The 15,572-nt window shown below is 38.0% G+C and overlaps 1 protein-coding gene across 1 annotated transcript in view; it reads right to left on the bottom strand.

Annotated features, from left to right (window-relative positions):
- The window catches only part of slc12a2 (solute carrier family 12 member 2), a 90,409-nt gene that overhangs the window by 23,378 nt on the left and 51,459 nt on the right, over positions 1–15,572 (bottom strand). Inside the window, exons 14-20 of the mRNA XM_084745326.1 lie at positions 12,736–12,891; positions 11,206–11,305; positions 9,724–9,835; positions 6,498–6,638; positions 4,296–4,402; positions 2,553–2,632; positions 428–571 (exon numbers count right to left, since the gene is read on the bottom strand). Of these exons, the coding sequence (XP_084601452.1) occupies positions 428–571; positions 2,553–2,632; positions 4,296–4,402; positions 6,498–6,638; positions 9,724–9,835; positions 11,206–11,305; positions 12,736–12,891 (840 nt within the window). The remainder of the gene's footprint in view (positions 1–427; positions 572–2,552; positions 2,633–4,295; positions 4,403–6,497; positions 6,639–9,723; positions 9,836–11,205; positions 11,306–12,735; positions 12,892–15,572) is intronic.

Below are 15,572 nucleotides of genomic sequence, written 5' to 3'. Positions count from 1 at the left end.
TCAGGACAGTGTGTGTGTGTGTATGTGTGTGTGTGTGTGTGTGTGTGTGTGTGTGTGTGTGTGTGTGTGTGTGTGTGTGTGTGTGTGTGTGTGTGTGTCTGTGTTTGTGTGTATGGAGGCAGAATAAAGAAAGCTATTGATGGATTAAGAGGGCTCACTGAGAATGGTGTTAAACTGATTTCCTGGATGAAAAGCCTTCCTGAACTGGTGTTTAAGCAACAAAAACACTGAATAATGTATACATTACAAGTTTATGGTATAGAAATGCTGCGATAGCTTTAATATATAAATATATTCATGTAAGTTCATGAATGATCATTGTGTTATTTCCTCTCCTGATGTCAGTGAACAGCTCACTCAGCAGACTGTGTGTGAACATAAAGAGTGATGCAGATGACTGTAGTGGCGTCACAGTGTGGCTGCTGACCTTTCTGTATCGCTGGACTGTTTTGCAAGCTGGTGGCCTTGGAGGACGGCTTGGACGAATCGGCGTCAGAGTCTTTGCTGGTGTCTATGGACACAATCACGTCTTTCATCCCTGAGGACTTCTCCTGGGAGGACAGTAGCTCATCTGGGAGGAAGTGGAATGAGAGGATGGATGGAGAGGGAGAGAGGGAAAGCAAGATGGTGGGTTATTAGAAACACATTTGTTTTAGACTGTACAATCTCTATGATCTCTCTGGTACACCCCAGGTTTATAACAAGGAATATCTACTCTGGATACAAAAAAAACATAACCTTATTCCATTACAGTTTCAGATAAAAAAAAGACACAATCAGATTACAGACACATTTAGCAAAAATTAAGATTATTAGTAAGATTACAGCGTTAAAATAAAGAAGGATATCCTACCATGCACAGTGTACACACAGCTGCCAATTTATAACCATGACCTCCAGTGAAAAAATGATTCACTGGGTGGAAATTTCAACACGTTTTGTCTTTAAATCAGTCAATCAATCAAGGAACAGCTGGACAAACTAATAAATCTAACAAGGAACATAAAACACTTAGGTGTCATGGTTGCTTAGGCTGCAATCATTAATCTATTATTTATTGAATCTATTTTGATCATCATTCAATCATTTTTCAATTAAAAAAGTCAGAATTCTCTGATTTCAGCTTCTTAAATGTGAATATTTTCTGGTTTCTTTACTCCTCTCTGACAGTAAACGGAATATCTTTGAGTTGTGGACAGAACAAGACACTGGAGTACATCATCTTGGACTTTTCTGATATTTCACAGACCAAACAACTAATCGATTAATTGAGAAAATAATTACAATAATAAGCATTAGTTGCACCCCTAAAAAACTATATTAGGCTAAACAATATCACCATATTTTATACTGAGGTAATCCAAAAGTAACAGAAAGAAATCATGTTACATTACTTTAATATTGTGATACTTGGATTATGTTACTAACTACATTTTTTAACAGGTAATTAGTAACTGTAACTGAATATATTTTTTAAAGTAACCCTGTCAACCCTGTTTATAAGACAGACTTTGCATTATAATGCAACATCAACAAAAGATAATATCAAGCATTATGGGAACTGTAGGATCTCGTGTTTTTGGATCTTGCCCCACACCTGCCTTCTGCTGTTATGATTTTTTTTTTTACCACTGTTTTTCTCTAATCAGTAATTCTTATTAGTACATTCAAAGCTACTGTTGAGGTTTTCCAATGAAGCTGACTGACGGCATGTTCTATGATGTCATTGCCCAAAAAAGGAAACAAAATCCTCAATCTGAATAAAGTGATTTGTTTTTCTCTGGCAGAGAAGCAGTGGTAGGGCACTGGAAGACGCTGGGAAGAAGCACAGATGTGGTGAGAGAATAAAAAAGGGTTTTGTCTCTATGATAACAATATGCTGACAATTTCTTCCACAACCAACTTGTGCAGCATTCAAATGTTGACTCAAAATTCAAACTTCTGAGTACAACTCTATATGCCAGCATTAGAGACTCAGCCAGTATTCAAATATCAGGATTCATTAGAGAATTTATTTATTTGTCTGTATTTTAACTTTTTGCTTCACACGTCTGAAGGTTTTTTCAGATTTAATATATGTGGAAAGAACAAAATTCACTGATCAGTTTCTGGATACATCTGCCATATTGTGTTACATATTAATAATGGAAACATCAGATTAGAGCTGCAGCGATTAACTGATTAAAAGATTTTTAAATTAACTGCCATTTTGATAACCAGTTTGAATATTTTTTTCAGGACAAACAGTCTAAATTCTCTGATCCCAGCTTCTTAAATGTGAATATTTTCTGGTTTCTTTACTCCTCTCTAACAGTCAACTGAATATTTTTGAGTTGTAGACAGAACAAGACACTGGTGGATGTCATCTTGGACTTGGAAACACTGATTGACATTTTTCACCATTTTATGGACCAAACAACTATTAATCGATTAATCATGAAAATAATTGACCAATTAATTGACTATGAAAATAATCCACAGCTGCAGCCCTACATCAGACTGATTTCAACACATCTGTAGAAACACGCTGTGTGTGTTCATGTGGTTTATACCTTGTCCTTGGATATGGGACACGTCCAGCCCCTCTTTCAGTCGCAGGATAACTGCACCAAACTGGAAGTCAAAGGCATCACTGAGGGGAAAGACACATAAATAAAAGATTCACATCAGCAGTGGACAGGATGGAGCATGACATGAAGCTCAACTAAACACACACTCAAGTCACAAACAAACAGACATTTAAACAGGAAGAAGCGAACACAACACATGCCAGCTTCTCTCTGAGCCGTGCAGGTTAATAGGGCACATAACTGAGCGTATTAGCTGTGATTTTAATATCGTAGAGCTGAACCATCTCTGACCTTCAGCTCAAATGCCATAATCCTCACAACTTTACAACCAGGAACTCACTCAGCTTAAGTCCTTGACTCACAACCTCACATGACTGAGTCAGGGTTCAGCAGGCACACACACTTTCACAAACATTGTACTTGTGTATTCATACAAGTACACACTGAGTGTGTGGAGCAGTACCAGGTCTGACTGTACTGTACTGAAGTGTCTATGCTCTGTAGCCCCTGGCCCTCATATGGCCTGAAGGCTCCAGGTTCAAACTAATTACTCTGAGTTTGTTTAATGAACTGAAAATATGTTAGCTGATAATTCAACATATTATTAGCATATACATATATAAACTGCATTATTTTATAACCATGAGGCATGAGTTTAAATCTTGTTTTAGAGCTCTAATGTTTCAGTATGTTGTGCTTATATGGAACATAAACATGAGAACATTTTTGCTTTTGCATCTTGCCCCCGGGCCCCCAAACAGGTTCATCCGGCCCAAGTCTGTGACATCATCACTCATATGTTTGCGAGGGGGAGGCTGAGTGTTACAGACCGAGATCGTAAAACAAGCAAACACACTCCCATTAACAGTCAACAGTTGAAATCAACAAAACAGCAATAGTAATTTTCTATTAATAGTTCTAGTCATTTTCCAAGCAAAAATGTCAAACATTCTTTTTCTGCTTTTCTGTTTTCTATCAGAGTAAAGTGAGTATCTTTGGACTTTTTATTACCGTCTCTATCAAATATTTACTAGTATTTATAAAGGCTTTAATTAACATGTAAACCTCTAATAATGCTTAACAATTACTTAATGCTTGTTAATGCATTATTTAACTGTTAGTTTATGGCATCTTTATAAACTATTCAATGATATATAAATTTATACCTTAGTTGACATAAATACCAGTAGAAAATGATTTGGCACATTACTTAACTGTTAATTAACTGTTAATTAATGCTTATTACTGCATTACCTCATGTTAATGAATGGACACTTATTGCAAAGTGTTATGAAAACGCGATTTCAGATTAGCTGATAATAAAAATAATCATGAGAAACAGGATTTGTGAAGAAGGTTGTGGATTTGAATTACATTGTAGACACAGCCTTTCAGTGTGGACCTTCTCCCCCTGCAACTGTACACTGTACTCTCTACAATATATTATATTATATATAATATAATATATATAATATATGTGACAATACAGCTGACCTTTACCTTTAATCAAATTTATCTCGTCCACAAAAGTCAGCTGACTTGACCTTTTCACATCTAATTTTCCAGCAGAGAAAAAAAAACAGTCTCCATTTGTTTGACCTCAGTGAGTGAGTGATTGTTGTGTCTCCCGTTATCTCTGGCAGAGAAGACATTGTACAGGAGACAATAATATGACTGCTGACTCTTCCCACTCAGGTTTTAATATGTTTTTGTGAAGCAACTTACTGGATCATACTGATGTATGTCTCCACGTTCATCATGTCTCCGTCCCTCCAGTCATTCTTGAAGCCCATCACCAGCGTGTTCGGCTTGAGGCGACCGAGGCCAGCAGCCTGAGAGGGAGAATAGGAGAAATCACAATCACATGAATTCACACGACTCATTTCTTGCCAGTTAGTTGAGCTTTTGACCTCTTAGATGACCTACAGCATCTTCAGCAGCAGCAGCTTCTTGCTGTTTTACTGCTTAAGATAAGCTTTTATTAGAGCGGAACATGAAGCCCCCAGTAAGAAAAACTGAGCTCAAAATCTGTGTCTGTCTTCAATTAGAAGGTCAAAAATAGGTTAAATCCTCAAAACAACATAAATTAAGACCCAATTTTTGGGCATGGGGGCTCTTACAAAGTTGGCCTATATTTTCACAAGAGACATGGGGGATATATTTTTTTTTTTTGCTTAACCAAACCAGCTTTCCACAGAATTGCTGGAGACAAGCCAACTAACTTGCCTAACAATAGGTGACTCTGTCCTTCAAGAGAAGCAAACAAAAATGGAGACATTCTGGTCGGACTGCTGAGTCTGTTACGTGTGCCAGTTCTTACCAGGTTCACTTCATTCACTCTCAGGCTCGTTATCACGACCAGTTCTAACACTTGAGATGGAAACGCTGGCAGCACTGAGCATGACTCACCTCTGTGAACACTCTGAGCACTAGCTCAGTTTCACAGGTGCCTGCAAGTCTCACCTTCGTTTTGTTGCCATGAACATTATTAAGTTATGAAAGAACCTGTTGTGCCTTCAGAGCATGTCTCACCTGAAGGACAGAACAAAATGTTTAAGGGTTTTAAAACTATTTCAATTTCAGATGTTTAACACCATATTCAGAATAAAGAATAACAAATTCTGTATTCTCCTTTTTGTTAACAAATCAAATGATTGTTTCTTACTGAAATGTATTGTTAGTAAAGTGTATCAAGCCTGATATATCTTCTTCCTGCATGAAAAACCCATCAGTTAGTCATACTGTTGCGCTGGTTGACATGTTCCTTCATTACCATAAACACACTGGAGTTTATTTTGACTCAATCTCACACACACTGTCCTGCTGCCTCGAATACTCACTAGAGCACCAAATATGGATTCATCCGCTGCTCAAAATAGTCCCTGGAAAAAGCCCTATTACCACCTGTTAGAGTAACATTTGTTTAAAAAAATTCTTGATTCTTTATAGAAATGAAATTACATCTTCAAAAGGAAGTAGGGTTGCAAACACTAAGCACTTTCCTTCACCGATAATTTATGACACCAACGATCAACTGGTTGATGCAAAAATGGCAGTAAAACTGGTCAGGAATGTTCATTTATCCATCAAGTAAAATTTAATCAGTCTGGAGGAATTTTATTTTTTCAAATCTTTAACATTTCATCAGTCTAAAATCAATCAATCAATCAATCTGCTGTTAAAATGACAGATTTTCTTTTATAGATCTCTGAAAGCAGAATGAATCTCTAAACTTGTAAAGTTCTTTTTTACTCTTTGATGCCATTTTCATGAATAAACCTTATATGGTATTATTGGGGCCTTAATTATGCTAATTTACAAGTCTCATGCATGTGCACTCAGATACACACAGGTGGATCCTTTACACAGGTATCTGAAGTTAAGATTGAGCTAATGTTCATATGTGTCGATTGTTAAGATAAGAATGTCAACATGTTCTTGAATGAGGCCCATTGTTGTTGTAGGTCTTTTCATGCTGGTCTTATCTTAAACTTCACAGGGAGTCTCTCTGCTGAATTGTTTCCTATTTCTTTTTTCCCTTGAGAACCACTGTTTATATATTTCTGCATAGCTTAATTAGACCTTGTATTTGATTCTGGGCTATAAAACTAAATTACTTTGATTTAACATATTTTGAGGCAGTTAAAGGACATACAGAGTCAATAAAGTCTGTAGCCTCTTACACAATAAATAGAACTGCCTTCAACCAGGACAAATCATTTCAAACATGCTGAACAGTAATAAAAACAAAAAGAGAGAGCACTGAGCCAACACTGCTGGCTGTTGGTGCTTGTTGAGTCTACAGGAGGTTTGAACAATGCTTCCTCACTGTTTGCCGTTTACTCAGTGATATCCTCCAGAGCAACACAGGCTGAATGCATTAGAGAGGCTGATCCAGCACCGGTGTGTCGGGGCTGTTTTACCCACCTGCAGCAGGTACTGTGTGCCCTGCCTCATGTCCTCGGCAAACACCGGCGTGTAGAAGGCCTTGCTTTCATTCTTCAGCAGCCAGCGCTGGTACCGTGCCTGGTCTGTGGCCAAATCTTTGAAGTTTGGCCTTCTGTAGCCCTGTGGGGAGGCACACACACACACACACACACACACACACACAGAAAATATAACTAATCCCAAAGCTTTGTATTTAGCAGTGCTGGAATTTTGTCACAAATGAAAAGTCCACATTTCCACCACAGGATGCTTAATTTAACCGGATCTTTTGCTGGAGAATTAAACATGTAGACCACAGTCCTGCTCTGAATCTCATCATCAAGGTCTTTGTTTATTTCTGAAGAAAAGAGCTCACAAAGACGCTCTTCAGTCAGGAAGCTGTCGTGCCATTAGCTGGAAATGTTTACACCAGTTAACTTGAGCTGAGCTCCCTCTCAGGCCTAATGGAAGCAGCAGTAGCAGGCAGGAGGGCAGATCAGAGGCCACTTGTAGAGCCAGAGAGCTGCTGGACTGCACAGAGCCTCATTCATCCAATCAAAATGGACTTTCCATTGTGTAGCAGTTATGCCTGGCGGGGGATTTGTACAAGGCTTTTTACACTGTACAAACAGGAGAGGAACAAATGCTTCTACCCTATCACCACTGAAGTGCTCATTACTGAGCTCTGAGCTCTGTGCTGAGAGTCTGAGCACACGCAGCTTGGATGATGTTTTAACTGGAAAATTACCATCAAATGAATAAACAGTGAATTAACTTAAAGTAGGAGGAGAAAATATTGATTGGACTGCACAATAGGGCTGGGCAATATATCAATATAGTGATATTAGACTAGATATTGTCTTTTTGATTTTGAATATTGTTATATTGTGATATGGCATTAGCTTTGTCTTTTCCTGGTTTTAAAGGCCACATTACAGTAGGGTGGTGTAATTTATGGATTTATCAGACTGCTCTAGCTCTTCTTTTATTTTTCTTTCCTCACTTAGTCATTATATCCTCATTTCCGATGATTATCTATCAGAAATCTTGTGTTCATATTTTAGTCAAACCCTACAGGGTTTCATTAAAGTCTTAAAAAGTCTGTTTGAATTTAAGGCCTTATAATGTCTTACAATGTCTTAAAGACGATTCTGACAGGTCTTAAAAACTATGAAGTATTAATGTGGATTTAACTTCAGTCTTGCTCTTAAATATGGTTCTGGGAAACAATTGTATTGATTATGCTGTAACAACTGCAAACCAACTTTGAACAGTAACACTAATGTGAACTGTGTATGTACTTTTTTTGCCAGTATGGATGTGAAAAAGGCCTTGAAATTCATTCACAGCTGTCTTAATTTTAACCCTGCTACAATACTGTTGCAATATTAACACTGAGGTATTTGGTCAAAAATTTCATGATACATAATTTTGTCCATATCGCTCAGCCCTGATCTACAGCAAGGAATTAAAAATCATATCATTTTTAAAAGATCTAATTTACAGAATGTTATTTTAGAGACAGTCTCTAGACTGATATATATCAGTCTAGAATCAGTCTGTAGAAGTGCAAAATCTGCTATTTATAAAATGTGAAACCAACAAACCATTTTCCTTAATTTCCTGAATCAGCTAACAATAGCATTATTCATTCTCAGCAAGTGGACACTAAATACTTCAGATCCACTTTGTTTGAATCAGTCTGACAACATCCAATCAATTTGCAGGAAAGAACCATGAAAAACTAATGTTACGCTATTGAGCTCAAGTTCGTAAAAAAAAAAAATGGGACCAAAGATCATTTCGTTTACTAAAATTACGAGGTGGTCAACAAAACAAAACTGCATCCAACTTTTTTCAACATCTGAAGTTGCACAAAGAACATTAAGTCGAGGCTCTGTTGTTAACATGGCATCCTTAGAAACTGTTTGGAAAAGGGCAGGCACTTTCAAAAAACACTTGAAAGGTGACTGGATGAACCATCTGTCTATCACGTCTAACACAGCCTAAATTCAACTAATTAGATCAAACTCTTGCTGAGGCTGGTCAGGTGAAGGACAAAAACATCTTTTCTACGGAGGAAAGCCTTCACTGCCATTCTCTGCTCTTCTTTCAACAAAGAAATACTCGCTGTCATCACACCTAAAAACTACGCCCGTAGCTGACAGTAGTCCCTGCAAGGATGCTGATTGGCTGCACCACTTTTGGTATACACACAAACAGATAACTTGAGGCCTGGCAAGATGGATTCAGGCTGCCTTGCAAAGTAATATTATGACTTGTTTAAGACACAAAACTCAACATTTAAGACTTTAGACTTGCAAAACAATGACTTAGTCCCACCTCTGTTGGGAGGTGCAGATGTGTCATATCCTACAATCAACACTTTGCTAAGCCTTGTCCAAATTAAAACCATACTTATGTTTGGGTGGGACACACTACTCTCACACTACCTAGCAGCTGTGAAGAGTTTAGTGAGACTTAACAGACTCACTAAGTGATGGATTAACACATAGCTGGTGTAATCTGATCCAGGAGGCCACACAGATAGTTGAACCTCTCTTTCAGTTTAGTTACTGGTCAATGACATCAGCCTTTGTGGGAGACAGACAAACAGAAGAACTGTGTAGAGCTGCAACCATTAATTGCTTAATCGATTATTAATCAACTGTTAAATTAATTATCAACTCGATTAATCATTTTGAGTATTTTCTTAAAGAAAAAATATCAAAATTCTCCGTTTTAAGCTTCTCAAATCTGAATATTTTCTGGTTTCTTTAGTCTTCTAAGACAGTTATCAGAATATCTGAGTTGTGAGTAAAACAAGACATTTGAGGATGCTATCTTCAACATTTTTCACCATTGTCTTTGTCATTTAAAGACAAAAAAAGAAGGAGAAGACATCTTGGGCTTTGGGAAACATTTTTTAACATTTTATAGACCATCTAATCAATTAATCAAGAAATAATGAAAATAATCTTTCATTACAGCCCAATATACATATATAAGTTCCTATCACACAGACATCCTCAATGTCTGTCTGAAAGCTTCTTTTCAAAAACATCTGCATAATTTAATGAAACGCTTTCATCATCAGTAATGTTATTTATCTGAGTCAGCAGCTTCATGGTTGTCTGAAGTAATGCAGGACCATTTGTGGGTTTTAGAGACTCTGTTTAATGATCACAGAAGGCAGGAGAACAACAAGAACAGAGCGTGTACTCACTGTGCGAACATGGCCACAGATCATCAGACCCACATTCTTGGTGAAGGTGTGGACCAGGTCGAGAAGGGCTGGACGAGAGTTGGGGTAACCGGTCATCACCAGACACTGGGGTCTGCAGTCACACACATCCAGGAGAACACACCAACATGTCAGCATTAGTGTCAGCTTTTACTGGACATGTCATTTATTTAATCATTCTCATCTGTTACATGAGCAGCCAGTTTTCCCTCCAACCTTCACTGCGGCCTCTAGTCGTCTTAGCGGAGGACACAAAGAAAAACAGGAGCAGAGTAGCGCACATCAAAGCAAATATGTTAAGCACCATGGGATTTAATGGAGCACTGAGAGGAGACAAGAGGGAGCTCAGAGGAACACACGAGTCATTCTGAAGACACCATCAGATGCCTTTTAATCTCCTGCTTGGTTTGCTGCCATGGGAACCGTCCAAAGACACACTATCACTAATACGCAGCAGTACTGCACCATGTGCTACATGCGCTACATGTGCAAGCATGCAGAGAATGAACACATGGAACATGGCGGATATCTGAATAATAGCAGCTGCTTTAGGGCCATTTGCTTCATTTACTGTGAAGTGGTAAAACTGCAGAATTGATTGATGAAGTAAGTTCAGTGTCTGGTTCACACTGGATACTTGGTTACTTATTGCCACAGATAAGGCTTAATGATTCAGTATTATCATTTAGCATTTTGTTGACAAATCCGGCGACTGCTGTGGAACATTGTATCTGTCTATCACAGTGTCTGCTGGTTGGGTCTAGAAAGAAACCCCAAATTTGCAAGCCTCTTGCAAGATTTGTCATGGTTTCTTGGTTTTCTCTTAGGCCTGTTTACTTGTTACTTGATTAGATGGTTCCTGACCCAAATCAGGAAACTTGTCAAACTTGGAGCATCACAAGCTGAGTGTCATCTAGTTCCATTATATTGAAGAGAAGCCAGACATCTTTACAACTGATATCTCCAAAACTCTGCAATTCTATTTATATAGATGTATAACACTACAGGCCAGAGGAAAAATGTGTATTTTTGATTTAGGGGTGAATCATCTTTTCAATTGTATTTAAAGAGTGATTTAACTGAGAGGGTTAGAACATGGTAATGTTCCCCAAACTAAGATATCAAAAAAGCATTGTTTTAGTGTTGGTACTAGAACACCTGGGTATTGAACATTTTCAAACAACGCCCAGTAGGCTTACCAAGGTATCTTAACATGCACTGATATATAGAACAGCTCTATAAAATTTCAGGAATTATTACATCGCTCTGTTGAAAACTCGTTATTGTAAAATAACGATATAGGTCTGATTAGCATGATAATGTCTATGGTAAAATATTAGCATACATGGTCATAACTCTGACCATCCACACAAGATTGCTGGATTTTTTCAGAGCTTTAATCGTGCATGTGTAGTTAGTTAGTTAGTTAGTTAGTTGGTTAGTTAGTAGGGTGCTTCTTGGTACCTGAAGTTCTTGACGTGGTCCTCCACTCCACTGAGGTGCAGAGTATGGGTCAGGGCCTGGTGGTAGGTCAGAGCCTGGGTGGATGAGCCCCAGTTCACATCTGGAGCGGAGGACGCATGCAGGCAGAGACAAACAGTGCAGTTAGAAATTGTGTTTATGGGTCAATTGACCCATGCGGTGTTACAGGCATGGAGAAGGCCTTGCATGTGTGTGTAGCTGCATGTCAAACTGAGTGTGCACACAGGTGCATGTGCAGAGCTGCAGGGCTGGCCGTGTGTTTGAAGAGGTGCAAAGGAAGTGTGTTGGGGGTGGAACAACTTGACAGCTCAGTATCAGCTTGAAATACGATATATAAATACAACCTGCTAGACAGTGTATGTTTTTCACTTTTGGTGATGCTAAGCTAACATTTTCATCTGTTCCAAGTCTTTTACATTTTTATTTCATTCCACATAGAATGATTTTAACTTTAAAGTCCCCTCCCCTCAAAAGCATGTTTATATCTTGTTCCTGCAGTTGGATGTTTGAGCCTCACTGTGCAGACTGATGTCTGTGCAGAGTTTTATATTAGAAGGCTGTTGTCACATCCATCTGCTGAAAGTGAAAAGTTTCTCTGAGCTCGCTGAACATCTGATTTTAAGGGGCAGGCCTACAAGCAGGATTTGTGACATCCCAACTAGTTAGAAAGTCAATCTTGGTGTGATGTGGAAACATAAAGCCACCAGTGCACATCCACTGGTAATGGACTTCACAGTGAAGTTGGAGATGTCACGTGTTCAACAGGAAAACTTTGTAAATTAACATCATTTGCATATTAACAGATAGTGGAATTTTTAATGAGGTAGAAGGAGTAGACTTTTTCAAGGATTTTAATGTGGAAATTATACTTTTTAACTGAGAAAACATATCAGAGATACATTATTGTTCCACGCAGACAGGAGACTTTATTTGGGTCCCCAAATAAATAAACAACTATGAAGGAAATTCTGCAAATTTAAGATTTATATCTGCAGAACACATTTTATAAAGCATTTAAAATGAGTGAGCATGAACATAATATAGGGTGATGCAAAAATGGCAGTCAGAATGGTCAGGAACATTCATTTATGCACAAATTAACTCTTACCAGAATTTAGACATTTAAATTTTGAATTCATTATTCATTGTTACTTGGGTCGCAATTTTGTCATTTCAAGAAATTGTGTCCCCAGGAAGTAAAGTAAGTAAGTAAGTACGTAAGTAAAAAAAGAGTGAAAATAGCAGTTTCTCATACTTTGGGGATGTTTATTTATTTTTTTTATTTATATTTTTGCTAAAAAACTATGAAAGGTTTAAATTTCATCCTTGTTCATTTTAAGACAGTTTGAAAGTATAGTGTAAAATAGTTCAAAGTAAAACCATGATTTCTTCACATTTAAAAATGAATCCTTGTTGGTGCAATCTAGTCTACATGTGTTTTGCACCAATGACTGAAATTCCAGAATTCAACAAGAAATGTCATCATGAACAATGTGTTCGATGAAAACTCACCAGGCTTCTTGTAGCTGACGTAGATAAACAGACCCAGAACAATGACGTTGGTGAGGAGAGCAGCCCACCAGTTGATGACAAACATCACCACACAGCACAGCACAGCTCCGGCCAGAGAAACCCACATGTTGTAGTATTTGAAGCTGGGACGCCACCCTGCAGCACCCAGGAAAACAAGTCACAACACGCAACAAAAGGCAAAGGACAAACAGACTGTGAGGGTGTTTGAAAAAATTAATAAGTAATATAAACTGAGGAGATGCACTTCATGTTAAGGTTGAGTAGAGGACTCCTTAACTGGAACCAAATGAAGTCAGAGCTGACTAAACTCAGGAGGAACCGTGGTCATCCTCCGTGAAAGGGAACATTTTCATCAGTAACATGGTCTGCAGATATGACATGTTGCTGTTAAAGAGCATGGATAAAGTTAAAGTTGGAGCTGGATATGTGCCAGGGTTAAAGAATGGGAGTTAGCAGCCTGTTAGACTGGAGACCAGAGGATTACACCAGCTATTAGGGACCAGATTTATTTATTGAATACCACAGAATCTAGACTAGCAAGATTTTAGTGATGGGATATAATCAGACTGTGTGTGGTTACACAATGACGGAATCTAAAACAAACGACAGGACATAAAGGGTACATTGATGGTGCTGTTCTTCTCAGGCCCATGCAGGGGTTTTATGTGTCCCCGAGAGTGGGGAGAGATTGGCCCTGATGGGGCCGGAGCACCGAATGGGGTTTTATAGTGTTGTGGTTGCAGAGGCAGTAAAATCCATTAGTTAATGTGTGTATTACTGCTTGCCTCTAATTGACTCATGTACCATTTAAGTCCATGTAATTACATGACCTGCTCGGAGGAATTAGAAGCAGACAGAGAATCTGTACCTGGAGTTCTGCTAGAGCTTTGGTATCGAGGGGGAAGAAAGCACACAACTCAATATAAAAAACATTTCATTCAGCTGTTCATGACAGGCTAAAGACACACTTATCCCAAATGACAGAAAATGTAAATATTTTCTCATTTACATACAGTGGTATCTATCCATGCATTTAGTTTAGATTTCATTTGTCCACGTTTTGAGATTTCTGATTATTTCAGATGTCTAGTCAGTGTTGAATTTACCTGTCCTAAGTCCTGCCTCTTTTTGCTCTGTGCTCCAATAACCATTGAGCAAGTTTGGTCTCTTTTCCCGTTTCCTATACTTAGATATGCTATGTGCTAGGCTAATATATGTTGAAAAGAAAAACTAATTTAGAAGGTAGTTCAAAGCTGCTGGAGGACCTGTAAAAGCAACATATAGTCACATCTTAGTTAGCTAACATTAACAAAATGCTAGGTAACAAGCTAGTGAACCACTGATGTAGATTAGCTAGCTATTTAGCCAGCATTTTGCTAACACTAGCTATCAGATTTAATTAGCTAATGTAGATTAGCTAACTAGTTAGCCAGTGTTTTGCTAACATTAGCTATCAGACGTAACTAGCTGGCTAACAATTGATATAAATTAGGTACTTAGTTTTGCTACAGAGCAAAATAAAAAAATACCACTAACTGATGTAGCTGTAGATTAGTTAGCTAGTTAGCTAGTGTGTTGCTAACTTAAGACGTGATTATAGGTACTGTATGAGTCCTTTTACAGCAACGGCTTTTAACCCTCTCCAAAATGTTGGACTTTTTAGTGTAGACAAGCTGAGCACATAGTATATGTAAGGAGCCTGCAGGAAACAGGAAACAGGAAAGGAGAAGGTCAGCTGAGGTTCTGAAAGGAGCGAGACTCATAATTAATAAATAATAATAAATTCCTCAGTGCTGCTACACTGATCATGAAAACAAATTTCTCCTGCTCTCAGAGCTGCACCAGTAGTGCAAACACATATCAGGATGAATTTATGAGCAGAAGGAGACTAAAAATCCAAGTTGCAATAGCCCGCAGTGCTTCCTTAAAACCAGTGACATCATTCTGACATCACTGGATGCAGGAAGAACAGCTGCTTTTGCAGCAGGAGCACTCAGCTCTCTCAGTAAGTATAGCAGCACTAAGGAATTTATTCCTTTAATTGACTATGTTTACGATCAACACTGACTAGACATCCATATTAAATGTGGTGAATTTTCCCTTTAAGGTTAGTGTTCAATATTATTTTACAAATCTCAATATAGAATAGCAGTCCCTTATTAAACCTCATCCTTTCTAGTTTAGTTTGTTTTTGGCCTTTTGTTAAGTTACTTATGGAATCAAAGCTAATTCTTTCAACTGATGAATAAACTGACCAGTCTGCTATCATTACCTGAATGTATATTTTTGTTAATAAAAGGACAAAAAGAGTAACATTGTTTCTGGAAAAATGTGTGTCTGTTGACGTATTTCTGTCTTTTTTCAATTCAATTCACAAACTTAGTTAAATTGTATCCAATAACTCGAAATTTGGACAAATAAAAACAAAACCTTCTGTATAGATGTATGCCACTGAAGGTTTAAAGATGATGCTTTTCTATAATTTTGGTGAACTGACCCTTTAAAGGAAAATTAACTAGCAAATATATAAGGTAGCATGTTTTGCACACTGTATATCACCTCTGACACATTGAGATATTTTGATGCAGTTCTATGAGCAGAGGTCGGTTCTCTGCTCACTGTAAACTGACCGAAGTCAGTGTGTGTGAGCCAGGAGATAATTCATGCTCGTGTTTTGTTCCAGGAGTGTTAAAGCTTCTGACAAACTGTTCTGATCTGCATCTGTCATTAAACAGCTCAGCCAAACCAAACAACACTGACATGATGCTCACTACATTTAAAAGGCTTCAAAGTGCCAGAGGCTTTTTGTCCCAATG

Source organism: Lutjanus erythropterus, chromosome 20, assembly GCF_056507025.1.
Source record: "Lutjanus erythropterus isolate fLutEry1 chromosome 20, fLutEry1.hap2, whole genome shotgun sequence".
NCBI classification, from domain to species: domain Eukaryota; kingdom Metazoa; phylum Chordata; class Actinopteri; order Lutjaniformes; family Lutjanidae; genus Lutjanus; species Lutjanus erythropterus.
Note: the sequence above shows the minus strand (reverse complement) of the source record. Positions and strands in the feature narration are given on the sequence as shown.